General features: G+C 45.3%; 2 protein-coding genes across 2 annotated transcripts; one reads left to right on the top strand and one right to left on the bottom strand.

Moving 5' to 3' along the window:
- Positions 1 to 1,248: 1,248 nt before the first annotated feature.
- On the bottom strand, positions 1,249 to 4,662 carry OAZ3 (ornithine decarboxylase antizyme 3). The gene is given in 5 exon segments (NM_001134951.2): positions 1,249 to 1,496; positions 2,421 to 2,506; positions 3,177 to 3,352; positions 4,062 to 4,198; positions 4,483 to 4,662. Coding segments are annotated over 5 exon segments (705 nt in total). The 5' UTR covers positions 4,647 to 4,662; the 3' UTR covers positions 1,249 to 1,353.
- Positions 4,663 to 6,911: 2,249 nt separating this feature from the next.
- On the top strand, positions 6,912 to 11,227 carry MRPL9 (mitochondrial ribosomal protein L9). The gene is made up of 7 exons (XM_038562268.1): positions 6,912 to 7,063; positions 7,236 to 7,392; positions 7,774 to 7,898; positions 8,115 to 8,165; positions 9,899 to 10,000; positions 10,494 to 10,577; positions 10,693 to 11,227. The coding sequence occupies exons 1-7, from the start codon at positions 6,944 to 6,946 to the stop codon at positions 10,825 to 10,827; spliced, it is 774 nt and encodes a 257-aa protein (XP_038418196.1). The 5' UTR covers positions 6,912 to 6,943; the 3' UTR covers positions 10,828 to 11,227.
- The last annotated feature ends 7,892 nt before the right edge of the window (positions 11,228 to 19,119 follow it).

The following is a 19,119-nucleotide window of genomic DNA, read 5'->3' as shown; positions in this document are numbered from 1 at the left end:
TTATGACACAGAGAAAGAGAGAGGCAGAGGGAGAAGCAGGCTCCATGCAGGGAGCCCGATGTGGGAGTCAATCTGAGACTCCAGGATCATGCCCTGAGTCGAAGGCAGACGCTCAACCATTGAGCCACCCAGGCATGCCTGTGCAGGTTTTTTTTTTTTTTTTTTTTTTTTTAATTTTTATTTATTTATGAGAGTCACAGAGAGAGAGAGAGAGAGGCAGAGACACAGGCAGAGGGAGAAGCAGGCTCCATGCACCGGGAGCCCGATGTGGGATTCGATCCCGGGTCTCCAGGATCGCGCCCTGGGCCAAAGGCAGGCGCCAAACCGCTGCGCCACCCAGGGATCCCTGTGCAGGGTTTTAAATCTAGGAATTACACCTACCCATATACTGCATAGCAACTATGTTTTCCCATATTTTTCTATGGGAAAGAAAGGTTTTAGCAGAAAGGCTAAAGGAGCATCTCTGATGAGTAGCTTGTGAGGTCGTAGAAGAATCAGTGAAGGGCTGCCATTGGTCTGGCAGTGAACCCACCCCCCAAGCAGGCTCCACCTGAGGGGTTGGCACTGCTCAACAACCGGGTCATGAGGCCTGATAGTTGCCAGGTCCTTGGCCCCTTGGCATTCACCCTTAAGTAGACGATCCCTGATACAAATCATTCATAGGACTTGTTGCTCAGGGAAATGAGTGGGGCCTCATTCCTATTACTTCCTATTACTCTGCATACAAGTCTGTGCCTTTAATATGGCCTTTAGGTCTCGTCAGTTAACAGCCCAATCAGGCAGGTTCCTTATTCTTTCAACACAACCCTGTACTTGTCTGGGTTGCCCTCTTCTATGCTTTCTTATTTTGTCTGTTGAAATCCTCTCAAGCCAAAGCTGTGGGACTGTGGAATCTGGGTACCTTCTTGGGTTTCCTCCATGTCTAAAGTGGAGGAATTAGTACTTCTCTAATTTGAACTGAAATATATGGAAAAAAATCTTCCCAACAAGGCTTAAGTCTTTCTGAATTCCCTAGAGCCTGGTTTTTGCTCTTGGTAAGTGCTCAGTAAATGGTTAGGATAAGTAAATGGCTTTGGGAGTAGGGAGAAACACAAAGGAACCTAAAATCCTTGGCTCCCTTCTCCCTCTGGTTCAGGTCCCTCTGATTTTTTCCCCCCACTAAATATTTATCTTATTGTCAATTCAGCTCTATAAGGCTCTTTTTCAGCCAACCCCGTGCCTTTCCCCCTCCCAAGAAATCGTGAACACTTGAGGATTGCACTACCCTTTATTCTAGGATGGAAGGTATCCTAAGTCACATCCTGGTTCCCATTTATCAAGGCTCCCAGCCCCTCTCAGTAGGAATAAGCATGTTCAAGGAGGCTCACTGGGCAGGTGGCCAAGGTCCCTTTCAAGGGGATACACCATAAAGATGACATTGTCCCAGGGAGGGAGGGCAGGGTGATCTGGTCTGACCAACTCAAACCCCATGTAGCTGAAAGCCCGTAGCAGGGCACCTGTGAAAAGAGAAGAAAATTAGAACACTTTTGAGGCTCCATACAATGATTCCCCTAGATTTGGCTGCTTTCAAGAACGAGGGAGTGGCTGGGGGGAAGCCATGTAGTATAGGCATTAGGGTGATGTGGTATGGACTAGCAGACCTAGACTCCAGCCGTGGCTCTAACATTTACTTAGCTTTGTGACATTCTATAAGTTAACCTTCCTGAACTCCAGTTTTCTCATTTGTAAGATGGGAGTCATAGAACCTTCCTCACAGAACTTTAAATAAGCCGATGTTTATGAAGCCCAACATGATGGTGTAAGCTCCTGACCATCTACTGCCTTAATGACCAACAGAGTATGAGGGAATAGGTCATAGTTTCTGTAACATGTGCTCCAAGCATCTGGTTAAATATATTCCTACCCTCCTAGCCCTATGCCTCACACTGTCCATGTTTAACATGTTTGAGGTCCCTTCTATCCCACCAGTTACATGCCTTAATGGTTCTCTGTTAATTTCCCCACTGTTGGGATGCCTGGATGGCTTAGCGCTTTAGCACCTGCCTTTGGCCCAGGGTGTGATCTTGGAGTCCCAGGATCGAGTCCCGCATCAGGCTTCCTGCATGGAGCCTGTTTCTCCCTCTGCCTGTCTCTGCCTGCCCCTCTCTCTCTCTCATGAATAAATAAAATCTTAAAAAAAAAAAAAATCACCAGTGCTGCTTCAGTCTGGCTTCTGACCTCTACCTGCAGGGCCTTCCTCATAATCCCAGTGTAATTTGAATACACAAAAGTGCTAGGTGCCTTCATTTGGGGAGGGGGGCAGTTTAAATCCCTGAAATGCCTCTTCTCTTAAAGAGTGAGGAGAAAAGGGTCCTCTACAAAGGAAAAGTTGCTGTCAACTGCTTCAGCACCACAGGCCAGGAAGGACAGCCCATCCCCACCTCTGTCATTCCGGTTGTTTTGGAAGTTTACAAACACGGAGTCCACATTGGTCTTCTCCTCCACATACTCCAGTGTTGCAGTCAAACTAGGGGCCAGAGGGAAGAATCACAGTGTTTAGTGAACTAAAAATCCAGACCCTTACTTGGAGTAGAAGAAATCTTATTGCTCAATGTTTTTTGACCTAAGCCAGGAAGTGAAAGTTGATGAACTTGCATTGATTTTTTTTTTTTCTCTGAAAGCCAAGGATTGCACACAATAGAACTGACACCCATGCCCCGCAAGGGGCCTGAGGAGAAGAAACTGCTCTATAAAGACAAACAGAAGGCGCACATCCTATTATTCAACTATTTATGGATCCTCACTTCTGTGTTTCTGAATCTGAGTCCAGCAGCCTCCTGTGGGCTGTTATTCCTGGAAGTCCAGATTCTCGCTTGGCTCACAGGCTTGTCTGCACACCACTTCAGTGGTATGAAAGTATCAACCCTCATAGGTTAACCTACCCACTACCTGATTATGACATAAAAGAAGGAAACCTGGGCAGCCCGGGTGGCTCAGCGGTTTCAGCCCAGGGTGTGATCCTGGAGACCTGGGATCTAGTCCCACTTCGGGTTCCCTACACGCAGCCTGCTTCTCCCTCTGCCTGTGTCTCTGCCTCTTTCTGTCTCTCATGAATAAATAAAATCTTAAAAAAAGAAAACCTCCTGCCTCTTCCTCTCTCACCCTCCTTCCCTGCTTTCCCTTCTGGGCTTAGTCACCTTTCCCGGTTGCCTTGATCCAAGGCCCGATATGGAATATCCAGGAAGAGTCGATGGTCACAGAGAAGACCGTGCCAATGGGTAGAGGTCTGGGGGGTGAGGCGGAAATGGAAGTCTAACTGCACTGGGTCCTGGTGGAGCAGAGGGTCAGTAGCCAGCACCGTCAGCTTCCCAACCTGGAAAAGAAAAAAGTAATAGTTTCCTATGCTCATCTCAAATTGCAGGCCAATTTGTGTCTGAGAAAGCAAATTGGCTGACAGGGAGCCTGGGAGAATTGGAGCCAAAGTCTTACTCTATCCCGTAATCCTAGGACCTAATTCTCTATGGTAGAGCTTTTCTTGATATCAAACAATCTAGAAAGGAGTCAGTGCAGTTGCAGTACCGCTGCCTGCTCACCTCACCTGAGGGATGCACCAACCCTTCAGAAACTTAAATCCGTTTATTCCTTAAGCAACATTGTGTCATTTGTTTACTGTCTCACTGATAATGCTCTTCCACTTCTTTCCGTTATAGGGGTTTTCTCTGAATTCTATTTCTCATTTAAAGTGCAGAGGTCACCCACAGGCATGTTACTGCAGTGTGATACAGGGGCAAGTTGAGTTCTGGGTTCTAGTTCCTGCTTAGCATCTAAGCAACTTTATGTCCCAGAAGTCTGCTCTGCTCTTTGTTCCCACTTCCTCTTTTCCTATTCTGTTTTTCGCCACCAGCTCTGTGACCTTGATTTAATATTTCTGGGTCAGAGTCCTTGTTTCTAAAGCAAGTAGCTATTATACATGAGTTCCAAGATCTACAATTTTCCAACTAGCTAATACCCCTTCTTCACAAGGTACTATTAACATTACGCCAGGGGTTCCCCAGCACGGCACCAGTACACAGTCCACTTACCGAGTATAATTCTTTAAACTGGTTGTGATCACCCTGCTCAGTGCTTCTGACCACCTGAAGGCCTGCTAGGGACTCAGGAGCACTGAAGGCAGGAACGGGGCCGGAGTGTCAAGTCCTCCCGTTCCTTATAAGTGATGCTGGTTGGAAAAAGAGCCCCAAGTTAGTTCCCTCTGCATCTGAGAAGAGAGGATCATAACTTCCAGGTACATAGGACTAGGATCTGGCACTGTCTTCTGTATCTTCTGTGAACCAGCCTGTTTCCATTCTCCCAGGCCAGCCAGATGGAATAATTTTAAAGTTCCATGCCAGCCTTCTATCCTATTTTGCTATTATCTCTTGCCACTTGGAAATTTCCTGCAAATTCTTTTATTTTTCCTGACAGTTTACATAAACAACTATAAGTAGAGATGAAAGTAAGTACCTTTTATAACAAGGCAGCATCTTCTCCCGGAGGGTGATCCGGTATTTGTAGCAGTAAAGGTAATAGGCGTATGGTGACCAGATCGGGTAGAGGTAGTTCCGTGTTTTTCCCCTCTTGATGTAAGAAAGGGAGAAGGCAGAGGGGCGTGACCTGTAACAAGGCAGTTTCTCAGTTCAGTGCCTCCCTGCGGCAAAGTGAGGTTCAGAAACGGGTGACAGAGGTTCAGGCAACCTGGTGTCATTGTGACCCAGTGGGCACTATGACATGGGCAAGGAGTCAGCCCTTAGGTCGCTTCAGGGCTCCACTCTGCTGCTCCCCTACCCCACCCAGCCCCCTTAACTAAGGCTCCTGTTCATCTAGTATGTATTTCATGGCTGTACTGCCATTAAAATACTTTACTTTCTGTACTGATTGTAAACAGCCCTGCCTGAGCACTTGTCAAGGGCACCCAACCTGGCCCCTTATTCTGGCACATGCATGCATGTGTGTGCGCACTATCGAGCAATACACACATACACCGTCCCACTTCAGCAACTAAATGGTTCGTGTCTGACACTGTAGATTTCCAAGGCCCTGATCCAATGTCTGATCTGATATGTTGGTTCCCAGTTCCTATCAATTTGATATTTTTATTACCATCCCTACCTTTAATAATCCAGGGGTGCTACACATCGTTGAATTATTTCATTGCCTTGTAAAGTAAGAATTGCAAACTAAAAGCCTCCAGGAGCCAGGACAGCTAATGAAAATTAGTAGAGCTCCTGGGTGGGGCTGTAGCAAAAGGGAAAGTTCATACCCTAAAAGAAGCTGACAACTCAGCTCCAACCAGTTGAAGAAATACACTCCGTGGTCCCAGTTTGTATAATTTTCAACATAAAATGGAAAGTTAAATTCCTCAAATTTTTTCACTAGTGGCTATTAACTCAAATCGATGAAAAAAAAAAAAAGCCAACATTTGTGAGCAAAATTTGATTCTGTGGTCACCAGTTTGAGGCCTCTGCATATTCATTCATCCATTCAACATATATTGAGGGCCCACTGAAAGCCAGACAGTATTCTAGGTGATCGGGATACACCAGTAAACAAAACAAAGATCCCTGCTTAATGGAACTTAGCTTCTAACAGAAGACAGGGGCACCTGGGTGGCTTAGTCAGTTAAACACCCAACTCTTGATTTTGGCTCAGGTCATGTAGCATGGGGCTCCCTGCTCAGTGGGAAGTCTGTCTGTCTCCCTCTCCCTCTCCCTGCTTACATGCTCTCTTTATTTATTTTTTTTACATGCTCTCTTTAATAAGTAAATCTTTAACAGTGAGAAGACAAACATAAACAATAAACAAAATTTAGTATGTTAGGTGATAACTGCTGTGGAGAAAAGAGCAGGATAAAGGAAGATCAGGAGTGTGAAGGGGTGGGGCAGGCTAGAGAAATAAATTGGGTGATCCAAAGAGAGAGACCTCATTGAAAAGGTGATGTTTAGTCAAAGGCTTGAGGGAGGTGAGGGAGTTTAGCCAAGCCAACATGGGGTGGAGGGGGGAGCATTCCATTCCTAAACTACAGCCAGTGCAAAAGTCCTGAGAAGAAAATGCCTGAGGTTTTCAAGAAATAGGCCATAGTGTAAGCTTTGAGAAAAGCAGATGAAGTCAGCTAATGGGCCAGATTAGGGAGGCCTTGTAAACGACTACGCAGCCCTTTTCTTTTACTGTAGGAGGGAAGTCACTGCAAAGTTTTGGGTAGAGGGATGACATGACCTGATGTATGCTGGATTTTTTGTTTTGTTTTGTTTTGTTTTAAAGATCCTGATTGTTGTGTTGTAAATAAACTGTGGAACACTAAGGCAGATTTGCCAAGAGTCTCCTGCAGTTATCCAGGAGAAAGACAGTGTCTCATTCCAGGCTAAAGCATTGGAAGTGGTGGGAAGTGGTTGGATTCTGGAAATAGTTTAAAGATAGAACCCCCCGAATTTCCTGGAGTCTGAGAACTGAAAGAATAGTTTCCATCATTGAGCTGGGAAGGCTGCAGGGGAGGCAGTTTGAGGCGGGGTATAGAGATGGGTTTAGTGTGAAGCATGTTAACTTTAAATTGTCCATCAGAGGGACGCCCCGGTGGCTCAGCGGTTGAACGTCTGCCTGCGGCTCAGGGCGTGATCGAGTCCCACGTGGGTCTCCCTGCACGGAGCCTGCTTCTCCCTCTGCCTGTCTCTGTCTGTGTGTGTGTGTGTGTCATGAATAAATAAGTACAATCTTAAAAAAAAAAAAAAAAATCTAAAGGAAAAGTGAGAGAGGAGCTCCCGGAGAGGAGCGCGCGGCCTCAGCTTCCCGGGCTCCCCGCCCCGCCGTGAGGCTCAGGCCCCGTAGCTCGGGTCCGCCCCGCCCCGCCCCGCGCCCCGCCCCGCCCCCCCCGCGCCCCTCCCCCCCACCGCCCGGGCAGCGCCGTGGCCTGTCGTGCGCCTGCGCCGGGAACATGGCGGCCGCCGCGGGGCTGTCGCTGCTGCTGCGCCGAGCGCCGCGTGGGCTGCTGCTCCCGAGACTCGCGGGGGCCGCCCCCGGCCCAGAGCGCGACTTCAGCCTCTCTCACAGCCGGGTGAGGGCCAGCTCTGAGCGGGGGCGGGTCCTCCCCTGGCCCGAATTTGTTCCGGGGGAGCGCGGGCTGGGGGTGGCGGGCGGCCCCCGGGAGCCCTGTGCTGGCGGGCCGAGGCCGGCAGCGGCGCCCCGGGGGACTCGCTCACGCCCGCTCGCCCGCTCCCCGCCGCCAGGGCACGGTCATCGTGGAGCGCTGGTGGCAGGTGCCGCTGGCCGGAGAGGGCCGGAAGCCGCGCCTGCACCGGCGACACCGGGTCTACAGGCTGGTGGAGGACACGAAGCACGGGCCCAGGGGCGGCCTGGAGCTCATCCTCACGCGGTCGGTGGAAGGTAAGGCCCGCCACACGCTCCTGCCGAGGCTGGCTGCTCAGCTGCTTTCGCCCTTTCTCTGTATTCGAGAAGCAGCAGCCGTCAGAGGTACTGTGGTCGCGCCATTGCCTTCCTGCGTCGAACAAGGACCGCGAATGCAGCGACGTCAGGAACGGTGTGCAGGGAGAGGGAGGCCGAAGGGCACGTGCCACAGCCACGGAAGCCCTGGAGGGAACGGCTCTTCTTTGCAAAGGGAATTAGAAGTCTCTTAAGTGTTGTTCTTAGTGACTATTAACATTTTTTGTAGGAGGAATAAGCTCCGCGAGAGACTAAGAGACGTGCCTTTCTTTGATCATCTCCTTAGGCCCTCCTAAGTGCAATGTCTCATGTTCTCCTTGTCAGGACTTGGAGTCCGGGGTGACCTGGTCTCGGTGAAGAAATCTTTGGGCCGGAATCGACTACTACCTCAAGGTCTGGCTGTATATGCATCCCCTGAAAACAAGAAACTGTTTGAGGAGGAGAAATTGGTGAGCACAAAGGAAGGCAGAGGGACTTGGAGGAATAGAATCTTAAAATTTCTTCTAGCAACTTCCTTTCCTTTGCTGTCTAACTTAAAAATGAAGTGGGGATTACAAGAACAGGAATCCAGAAACCTGGCCTATGTCCAGCATAGTAAGAGTTCGATATTTATCATGGACTCATTTTTCTTTTTCTTTTTTTTTATCTTTAATTCCCTTTTCCAGCTAAGACAAGAAGGAAAATTAGAGAAAATACAGACCAGGACAGGTGAGATGGTGAGTAAAAACATAGAAAGTTGTTACTTATTTGTCACCTAAGGAATTACCAATTTCTTCCTGAGGCTCCTTGATTTCCTTGAAATCTCCTAATTGCAGACACAAATGTTGGAGAAAGGGGAAATGTCTGGCTGCCATAACTGGTATTGAGACCTCCTGGGAGGTCCTTACTCATTGGATGAAGTGCCCTAGCTTATTGAGGAAGGCGCCAGCCCAGTACCAGGGGATCCATGGAAGAGTATGAGATGAGGGCTCTGCCTCCGTGGGTATTTTCAGACAAGTGGCAGAGAACAGAGACATGTGAGAAAGTGATCAGTAACCTCAAGGCAGTATAAGAATGATGTGGACCAAAAAGGATTAGGGTGATTGGAGAGGGCTTCTTTTCAGATGGGATCGAATTGAGGGTTTAGTAGGCTTTCTATCTAGGAGGATAGAAAAGATATAAAGGTATTTGTTTCTTTTAAGATTTTATTTATTTATTCATGAGAGACACAGAGAGAGAGAGAGAGGCAGAGACAGGCAGAGGGAGAATCAGGCTCCATGCAGGGAGCCCAATGTGCGACTCCCAGGACCTCGGAATCATGCCTTAGGCCAAGGGCAGACACTCATCCACTGAGCCATCCAGGAGTCCCCAGGCATGTTTTTAACAAACATCTTCTAGCAAAAGCAGAAGACTTACACAGGGTAATATTATAAAACATATGGCTTACTTCATTCTGTAAACAGGGAGAAATTGTTAATGGGGTAGTGGTAGGATTGAAGGGCCAGAAGTACTGAGTTAATATGGTCTGTGAGGGGATCCCTGGGTGGCTCAGTGGTTTGGCACCTGCCTTCGGCCCAGGGTGTTATCCTGGAGTCCCGGGATCAAGTCCCACATCAGGCTCCCTGCATAGAGCCTGCTTCTCCCTCTGCCTGTGTCTCTGCCTTTCTCTCTGTGTGTGTCTGTCATGAATAAATAAATAAAATAAATATATATATATATATATTATCTGTGAAAGTCATTCTAGCCTGGGACACCTGGGTGGTTCAGTCTAGTTAAACATCGACTCTTGATTTTGGCTCAGGTCATGATCTCAGGGTTGTGAGACTGAGCCCCACGTTGGGCTCTGTATTGAGTGTGGAGCCTGCTTAAGATTCTCTCTCCTTCTGCCCCCTCCCCACTCATACGCTCTCTTAAAAAAAAAAAAAAAAAAAAGAAGAAGAAGAAAGTCAGTCTGTCTTGAGATATACCACTGATCCCCATTGACAAGTCTAACTTTAGGGTTTTTTTTTTTTTTTTTTTTCTAAAATTTAATTTATTTCTTCATGAAAGATACAGAGAGACAGGCAGAGACATAAGCAAAGGGAGAAGCAGGCTCCCAGTGGGGAGCCTTATATGGGACTCAATCCTGGGACCCCAGGATCATGACCTGAGCCAAAGGCAGATGCTCAAACTGCGGAGCCACCCAGGTGCCCCGATAAGTCTAACTTTGACATGGTCTATCTCTCCTTGCTTAGGAACAACCAGGTATAACAGGGGGAACAACCTTCCCCTCTGCAGTATCACTAAAACATCTTTCTACAAAATCACCCCTGAGACAATAGGAATGTTCTGTCTTTCCCCTTCATCTTCTCGCCTATATGCTTGAGGCAGAAATTGTGCCGTTTCCTGAACTCAGACCTCGTGCCTCTTGCTAACAACATTATTCTTTGATCACAACTCTAACTTATGTCCCGTTTATAATTCCTGTCAGACAGTGAAATTTCTGAGAAGCTGTCACCTGGAGGTGGGGATGAAGAACAACATCAAATGGGAACTAAATCCCGAAATAGTTGCCCGCCATTTCTTCAAAAATGTGAGTGTTCCCAAATACTACTATACCTCAGAGGGTAGAAGCTACCCCTGGGAAGGAGGCCCAGGATTGATCCTTTGTTAGGGAAGGCTGGAGTTAGGGAAAGTGTTGGTTGGTGGCAGGGGTTGTGGGAGGGAAATGGCTAAGGGTTAAGGATGATCAGAATTTGAAGACTGACAGGAAAAGATGGTATCATTTATTTCCTCTCTAGCTAGGGAAAACCTAGGAAATGTGACTCACTGAGTAGTTTATACTTTTGTGGATGAAGTGATTTTGGTCTCAAGACCTGTTTCTCTCAGTGAATCTTCTTCCCTCTCTGAGAAATTAGGACTTTCTCTACCACTATCCATGGAGGTCTCTGCCCTCCCATAGGATCAGCCAGGGTAAACTCTTCAGTTTTATTCATTCCTATACAGGAAATTCCAGAACCTTCTTTGAGGTTGCCTACAATTGCATTAATGTAAACAGAGCTCCTTTTGGTTATGACCTTTTGCAGCTTGGTGTTGTGGTCGCCCCACATGCATTAAAGTTACCAGAAGAGCCCATCACACGGTGGGGCGAGTACTGGTGTGAGGTGACGGTGAGTGTGTCACATACTGTCTCCTTTCTCTGGCTGGGTAAAAAGCTGGGATTGGGTGGTAGTAGTTCTTATCTGCCCAGCTGACCTCTGAGGATTCCTGTCATTTTGTGTACAGGTAAATGGACTTGACACTGTGAGAGTACCTATGTCTGTGGTGAAGTTTGAGAGGCCCAAGACCAAAAGATACAAGTACTGGTTAGCCCAGCAAGCTGCCAAGGGAATGGCCCCCACCAACTCCCAGACGATCTGAACCTTCTCTCCCTCAAAAGCAGAAGAACAGATTCAGAGGAGCAGTGGAGCAACAGTGGGCCAGCGCCCTGTTACCACTCTCAGCTCTGACCAAATAATGAAATGTTAGCATATGGGGACATCAGCCTAAACTGCGTGTACACATTGAACCCTCTGTATATCCCACCCCCGACTTTGACCGTTAGCACATCAGGCCTTCCTGGGACGGTCTTACTCAAGGAGTACCAGGTTGTAGATTTGATAAGCTGAATATTAATAGATGAAATAGTCTAGATCCTGTTGAGCCTGGAATTTGTTGGAACAAATGGAAGAGCTAGCTACTGTCTCTAGTACCGGTCTCATTCTCATATAAACTGAACATTTGTATCTCAAGAGGAAATAAAGAGGTTGTGTTCTTTTTATTTTTCGTATTTTTTTTTATGGCAGTGATACAGTATGTACTATAGTTAATTTTATGCAGTTATGATTTAATACTGCACCTTCATGTTTACATTTCCCTCAACTGCAAACGGTGCTATGTATGGTTAAGTGTTTGTGTACATGTTTTAATGAATTTTAACTTTTTAATTTTTTTTTTAAAGATTTATTTATTTATTTATTTATTCATGATAGACATAGAGAGAGTGAGAGGCAGAGACACAGGCAGAGGGAGAAGAAGCAGGCCCCATGCTGGGAGCCCGACGCGGGACTTGATCCCGGGACTCCAGGATTGCGCCCTGGGCCAAAGGCAGGCGCCAAACCACTGAGCCACTAAAACTTTTTAAATTTTTTTGGTTGTAGTATACTTCAATCAAAGTATGTTACATTAGTACATTACATGTTACATTAGTCTCAGGTGTAGGCATAGTGATTGGATAATTCTGTATGTTATGCCTTGCTTACCACAAGTATAGCTGCCCTTTGTCACCATGTAACACTATTACAATACCATTGACTATAGAGGTGGTGTTCTTTTTAGATGTTGTTTACCAGTCTTGAGTAGACTGGAGATAGGACCTCCAAGTGGGTTGTCCTCTTGAGCTATTGGGGTTTGGTGCAGAAAGGGAGAATGCATTTGTAGGCTACATCCCATGGGTGCTGTGGGCAATGTACTTAAGTGGATATGTCTTTGGTCTTAAGAATTATTTTTGTTAGGTATATTGATAAAGGCATGAATGGACAATGGATTCTACTTTTCTAAAGGGATCCAAATAAGGCCTAAGGATAATTGTTGGAGAAAATGAAACTAAGATGAAAGAAATTTAAGGAGAACTCTGTTTTGTTTCTATGACCAGCTCCTGAAATTATTAAAAAGATGATCCCTTAGTTTCTAGACTAGGGTTAAGACCTAGGGCTGGTCATTGGGTAATTATGGAATAGGTATCTTGATGGGAGATAAGGGAAGTAGACAGTTCTGCCTAAATTCAAGGCTTGTGAATGGGCCAAAGACCAGCTGTTGACAGATGGATTATGCTAGTCGCTATAGTCACTCAAATATATGAGGTCACAGAGGTTAGGAAGGGTAAAGGGACCATTGACTCTCCTCTCCTTACCAGAAGCTCACAGAAACTTGTTTCTATCATAGTGTTTGAGCTTACTGTCTGAGTAACTTACATTCACATGAGGCCATCCCAGCTAACAGGTCTGGCATCAGCTGCACTGATAACTACAGCCAGCCTCACACTTGCCAGACTCCATAACGCAAGTCTGGCATGGTACTGTTTGAAATTTGCCATTTCGATAATCTCCATCCCTACTGTTAGGATGAAAAGCTCATTTAACACATCTTTCCAGGGATTCCTGGGTGGTTCTGAGCTCTGAGTGGTTGAGCATCTGCCTTTGGTTCAGGGCGTGATCCCTGGATTGAGTCCTGCATCGGACTCCCTGCGGGGAGCCTGCTTGTCCCTCTGCCTGTGTCTCTGCCTCTCTCTGTCTCTCGTGAATAAATAAATAAAATTGTAAAAAAAAAATCTTTCCACACCACGACCATCAGCATCATGGAGTTCTCTGAAATTGTCTGAGCAGCGGGCACAACATTCCACACAGCTAATTTCAAAGTGTTTAAATTTTAATTTTTTATAGTGTGAGTCCCTGGCAAAACAGACTGAATTGGAAACTTGTGCACAGGAAGTTTATGACAGGGGAGTCCTCCGAATCAGTACCTGTGGAGGAAGCCTGACTGGGTAGGGGGAGGTTGAACTGAGTGGTCTCAACAAAGATCTTGATCAGCCCCTCACCCTCAAGCTAGGATAGCTGTGTAGAAATGTGTAACCTGTTGAGCCCAGTGGCCAGACATGCATACCCCCACATGGGCCAGGGAAGGGTCATGTGCTTGGGTGAGGTGACTGACTTCAGGCAAAGGCATTTCCCAGGGGGAACCCAGATGAGTGCTGGCAGCATTCTCAGCAGCTTGGGAAATGAATGCCTTAGTCCTGGAATGGGAGATCAGAGCCACATGCTCAGCGCTCTTCAGATCCATTTACTTCATAAGTTCTAGAATAATCCCTTCAGGATCCTGATGGGCCCCTTTTCCTGGGAAAACTAACAGAGGAGGGTCTGGGACAGCTCACAGCCCCTGCTGCTACAGCCATCCTGTCTGCAAAGGGTACTTCTCTCCCTCCTCTACTCCCCATCTAGATTCCTATCTATACCCCTCAACTTGTACTTCTGGTTCAGAGAGGTTACCTGATAAGATACCTTTAGGTCTTCAAGGGCCACTGATGCAATTGTTTTATTATCTTGGCCTGAGATAGTGGAGGCAGTTTCAAGAGCTTCATGCTGGCCTTCACTGTGATAGCTTTTACCCTGTATTGGTCAATGTAGTTCTGCCAACTATCAACTATGCCCATCTCAGTTACCCCATTAAAGACCAGTGAAATGACTGCTAGGTGGATCTATTGAACCCAGTAGAACCCCTGAGAGCCATACCTGGGTCTGGAATCCATTTGTCAGCTCATCACCATATACTGCCAATCTAATGGGTCAGTGATGATGCTTCAGATCTGTGGACATCATTATCACGTAGGACCCTGAATGAGATAATTCTTCAAATGTCTGAATATCCCCTTTTTTCCAGTGTGTCTTGTACAAACAAAAGGTCATAAGTCCTTATGGGATAGGACTGGGAGAATTATTACCTTATACACTTGTCATGCTGTTTCAAGGTCCTTTCTCAAGAGTCTAGCCTTTCACATCAGTTGTTCCAGCTGAAAAACCGGCTCAGGAAGACTTCCATTTCTACCCATGAAGTGATCACAGCTATAGAAATCTCCTTCCCAGGACTCCTGGGTGGCCCAACAGTTGGGTGCCTGCCTTTGGCTCAGGATGTGATCCTGGAGTCCCAGGATCAAGTCCCAGGTCAGGCTTCCTGCATAGAGCCTGTTTCTCCCTCCGCCTGTGTCTCTGCCTCTCTCTCTGTCATGAATAAATAAGAAAATCTTAAAAAAGAATCACCATTCCACTATAAATAACAAAAAAAATGGACAAAATTTTAATGTTTATGGATATTGAAAAGCAGGTAGTACAGAACTTCATTAAATGAGAAAAGGGAAATAAATGGGGTGAGCCCTCTGATTGCCTCAGTTTATTGCCTAGAGGTAGTTTCCTGCACTGTAGTGTAGGGAGCAGTACAGAGGGGGGAATCCCAAATAAAGCCAGAGATTAGAGCTGGTGGAGGATCATGGAGGATCACTTTCCCCTCCCATGCCAAAGAAGTTCACAGGAAGTTTATTAAAACAATTTTAAATTTTGATTCAATCTCATAACACAAAAATGTCCCAGGTTCCAATAAAAAGACTCCTCATGGGTTGCCTGGCTGGCTCAGTTGGGACTCCTGATCTTGGGGTGGTAAGTTCAAACCCCACCTTGGGCATAGAGATTACTTGGGGAAAAAAAGGTTGTTACATATTGAGGGGAAAAAAGTCTCTCATCATACCAAGAACCAGGAAGATCTCAAACTGAATGAAAAAAGATAGTAAATGCTGATACTGAGATGACAACATGATCGCCAACAGGGCTGAGTCAACATTTATAAAACATTCCACCCAACAACAGTGAAGTAGACTTTATTTATGCTCCCACAGAACATATACCAAGATAGACCATATCCTGGACCAAAAAATAAATCTCAACCAATTTGAAAATGGAGTCATACAGGGGAGCCTGCATAGCTCAGTCGGTTAAGCATCTGCCTTTGGCTCAGGTCATGATCCCAGGGTCCTGGGATAGAGCCCTGCATCGGGCTCCTCACCCAAGCAAATAGCAAGGAGCTCCTCACCTGCTTCTCTCTCTCTGCCTGCAGCTCCCCCTGCTTGTGCTCTCTCTCTCAAATAAAATCTTTTTTTTTTTTTCTAATTTATTTATGATAGTCACAGAGAGAGAGAGGCAGAGACACAGGCAGAGGGAGAAGCAGGCTCCATGCACCGGGAGCCCGACGTGGGACGGGAGCCCGACGTGGGACTCGATCCCGGGTCTCCAGGATCGCGCCCTGGGCCAAAGGCAGGCGCCAAACTGCTGCGCCACCCAGGGATCCCTCAAATAAATAAAATCTTTAAAAAAAAAAAAAAAAAAAAGGAATCATACAGAATGTGTTCTCTGATCACCATGGACTCAAATCAATGAGAGAAAGGAGGAAAATTTTACAATACTTCAAAATTAAATGCACTTGTAAGTAATCCATGGGTCAGTGAGGACTTCTCAAGGAAAAAGAAATTTAATACATTGAACTGAATAAAAATGAAAACAACATATCAAAATTTGTGGCACAGCTAAAGCAGTGCTGAGGGAAAATCAAGTACTAAATGCATACATTAGGGGGATCCCTGGGTGGCGCAGCGGTTTGGCGCCTGCCTTTGGCCCAGGGCGCGATCCTGGAGCCCCGGAATCGAATCCCACGTCGGGCTCCCGGTGCATGGAGCCTGCTTCTCCCTCTGCCTGTGTCTCTGCCTCTCTCTCTCTCACTGTGACTATCATAAATTAAATGAATGAATGAATGAATGAATGAATGAATGCATACATTAGGAAAGAGGAAAAGTCTAAAGTCAATCATCTAAAGTCCCACCTCTAGAACCTAGAAAAGAAGAGCAAAGTAAATCCTAAGCAAGCATGAGCAAGGAAATAATAAAAATGAGAAAAGGAACTACCAGAAAGCAATGAAATTTATGAGAGGAAATAGAGAAAATCAATGAAACAAAGAGCTAGTTTTTTGAAAAACCATTAGAATTGACAAACCACTAGCAAGACTAAGACACAAACTACAAATATCAGAGATGAAACACAGCATATCACTAGAGACTTTACAGATACCAGAAAGTTGGTATGAACTCTATATGTATGAATTTGACAACTCAGACAAAAACCCTTGAAAAATACAAACTACCATAATGACCCAATGTGAAATAGATCATTTGAATAGCCCTATAACAATTAAGGAGAATTAATTCATAATTTAAAGCTCCCCCCTTGTGCTCGCTTCAGCAGCACATATACTAAAGCTCCCCCCTTCGCCTCCCCTAAAAAACTCAGGCCTATATGGTTTCTCTGAACAATTCTACCAAAAATTTAAAGAAGTAACTAATTCTGTATACTTTTTTTTAAAGATTTTATTTATTCATGAGAGACAGAGAGAGAGAGGCAGAGACACAGGCAGAGAGAGAAGCAGGCTCCCAGAGGGAGCCCAATGTGGGACTCAATCCTGAGACTCCAGGATCACGACCTGAGCCAAGGACAGACAACCGCTGAGCCACCCAGGTGTCCCCCTATATAATTTCTTCCACAAAATAGGAGGGGATACTTCCCAATTCTTTTTATGAAACTGGTATTACCATGAAAACAAACCCCCAACAGTATAAAAAAAAAAGTACAGTCCAGTATCTCACATGAATATAAATGTAAAAATCTTAACAAAGTTTCAGCAAATAGATTTGATCAAATTATGGTAAGCTTTATATACCATACTCAGGTGGGGTTTATTCCAGGGATGCAAATCTGGTTCAATATTCAAAAATCAATCCATGTAATCTACCATATTAACACTCCAAAGAAGAAAATCACATGATATCAATTGATGGAGAAGAATCATTTGACAAGCCTATGCCCATCCATGTTTGTTTGTTTTTTAAGATTTTATTTGAGAGAGAACAGAGAACAAGCATGAACAAGGGAGGGACAGAGGAAGAGGGAGAAGCAGACTCTGCATTGAACAGGAAGCCCAAAGTGGGGCTCAATCCCAGGATCCCAGAGTTCATGACCTGAGCTGAAGGCAGACCCCCCCTTCAACATAATGCTAGCAGTTCTAGACTATTTCTTGCAATAAGGCAAGAAAGGGAAGTAAAAAGCATACAGATGAGAAAAGAAAATTGTTCGCATTTACTGATGACATGATTACGTAGAAAATCTCAGGGAATCTACAAAAAGAAACTAAAAATAAGTTCATACACATTCACGTGCACTCATGCATACATGCATGCACGCACGCACACATAAGCACACAAATCCCATGTGGACACCAAAATTAAAAATACAATACTCTTTAAAATTTCTCAAAAATTTTAAAGGTATAAAGGTATAAATCTAGTAAAATACAGATTTATGTGCTGAAAATCACACATTGATGAAAAAATCAAAGATCTATATAAATGAGAGACAGTGTTCATGGATCAAAAGACTCAACATAGTAAAAATATGTCCTCAAATTTGTATTATTTTTTAAATTTAAATTCAATTAACATATAATGTATTACTGGTTTCAGAGGTAGAGGCCAGTGATTTATCAGTCTTTTTTTTTTTTAAGATTTTATTTATTCATGAGAGACACAGAGAGAGAGGCAGACACACAGGCAGAGGGAGAAGCAGGCTCCATGCAGGAGCCCGATGCGGAACTCTATCCCCGGACCCGGGATCACGCCCTGAGCTGAAGGCAGACGCTCAACCGCTGAGCCATCCAGGTGCCTCATCAGTCTTATATAACACCTAGTGCTCATTAATTACATCAAGTGCCCTCCTTCATGCCCATCACCCAGTTACACCATTCCCCCCACCTACCTCCCCTCCAGCGACCTTCACTTTGTTTCCTGTGATTAAGAGTCTCTTATGGGGGCACCTGCGTGGCTCAGTCCGTTAAACATCTGCGTTTGGCTCAGGTCATGACCCCAAGGTCCTAGAATGGGCCACATTGGGCTCCTCCCTTAGCAGGGAGCCTGCTTCTCCCTCTCCCTCTACCTACCACTCCTCCTGCTTGTGCTCTCACTCTCTCTGTGTCAAATAAATAAATAAAATATTTTTATTATTTTTTTAAGATTTTATTTATTTATTCATGAGAGACATACAGAGAGAGAGGCAGAGACACAGACAGAGGGAGAAGCAGACTCCATGCAGGGAGCCCAATGTGGGACTCGATCCCTGAATCCTGGGATCACGAGCTGAGCTGAAGGCAGATGCTCAACCCCTGAGCTACCCAGGCACCCCAATAAAATCTTTTTAAAAATGAAGTTTCTTATGGTTTGCCTCCCTCTCTGATTTTGTCGTTTTATTTTTTCCTCTTCCCCTATGATCCTCTATTTTGTTTCTTAAATTCCACAAGTGAAATCATAGAATAATGGTCTTCCTCTGACTTACTTTGCTTAGCATAATACCCTCTGGTTCCATCCACGTCGTTGCAAATGGCAAGATTCCATTTCCTGATGGGTAATATTCCATTGTATATATACCACATCTTCTTTATCCATTCATCTGTTGACAGACATGTGTGCTCTTTCCACAGTTTGTCTATTGTGGACATGGCTGCTATAAACATTGGGGTGCAGGTGCCCCATTGTATCACTACATCTGTATCTTTGGGGTAAATACCCAGTAGTGCAATTCCTGGGTTGTAGGGTAGCTCTATTTTCAACTTTTTGAGGAACCTCCATACTGTTTTCCAGAGTGGCTGCATCAGCTTGCATTCCCACCAACACTGTCTGAGGATTCCCCTTTCTCCGCATCCTCACCAACATTTGTTGTTTCCTGACTTGTTAATTTTAGCCATTCTTACTGGTGTGAGGTGGTATCTCATTGTGGTTTTGATTTGTATTTCCCTGATGGCAAGTGATGTGGAGCATTTTTTCACGTGTCTGTTGGTCATTTGTCTTTGGAGAAATGTCTATGTCTTCTGCTCATTTCTTGATTGGATTCTTTGTTCTTTGGGTGTTGAGTTTGGTAAGTTCTTTTTTTTTTTTTTTTTTTTTTTGAGTTTGGTAAATTCTTTAGAGATTTTAGATACCAGCCCGGTATCTGATAAGACATTTGCAGATATCTTCTCCCATTCTATCGGTTGTCT

The sequence above is a fragment of the Canis lupus genome, chromosome 17 (genome assembly GCF_011100685.1).
Source record: "Canis lupus familiaris isolate Mischka breed German Shepherd chromosome 17, alternate assembly UU_Cfam_GSD_1.0, whole genome shotgun sequence".
NCBI lineage: Eukaryota > Metazoa > Chordata > Mammalia > Carnivora > Canidae > Canis > Canis lupus.
This window is presented reverse-complemented; position numbering and strand designations above follow the sequence as displayed.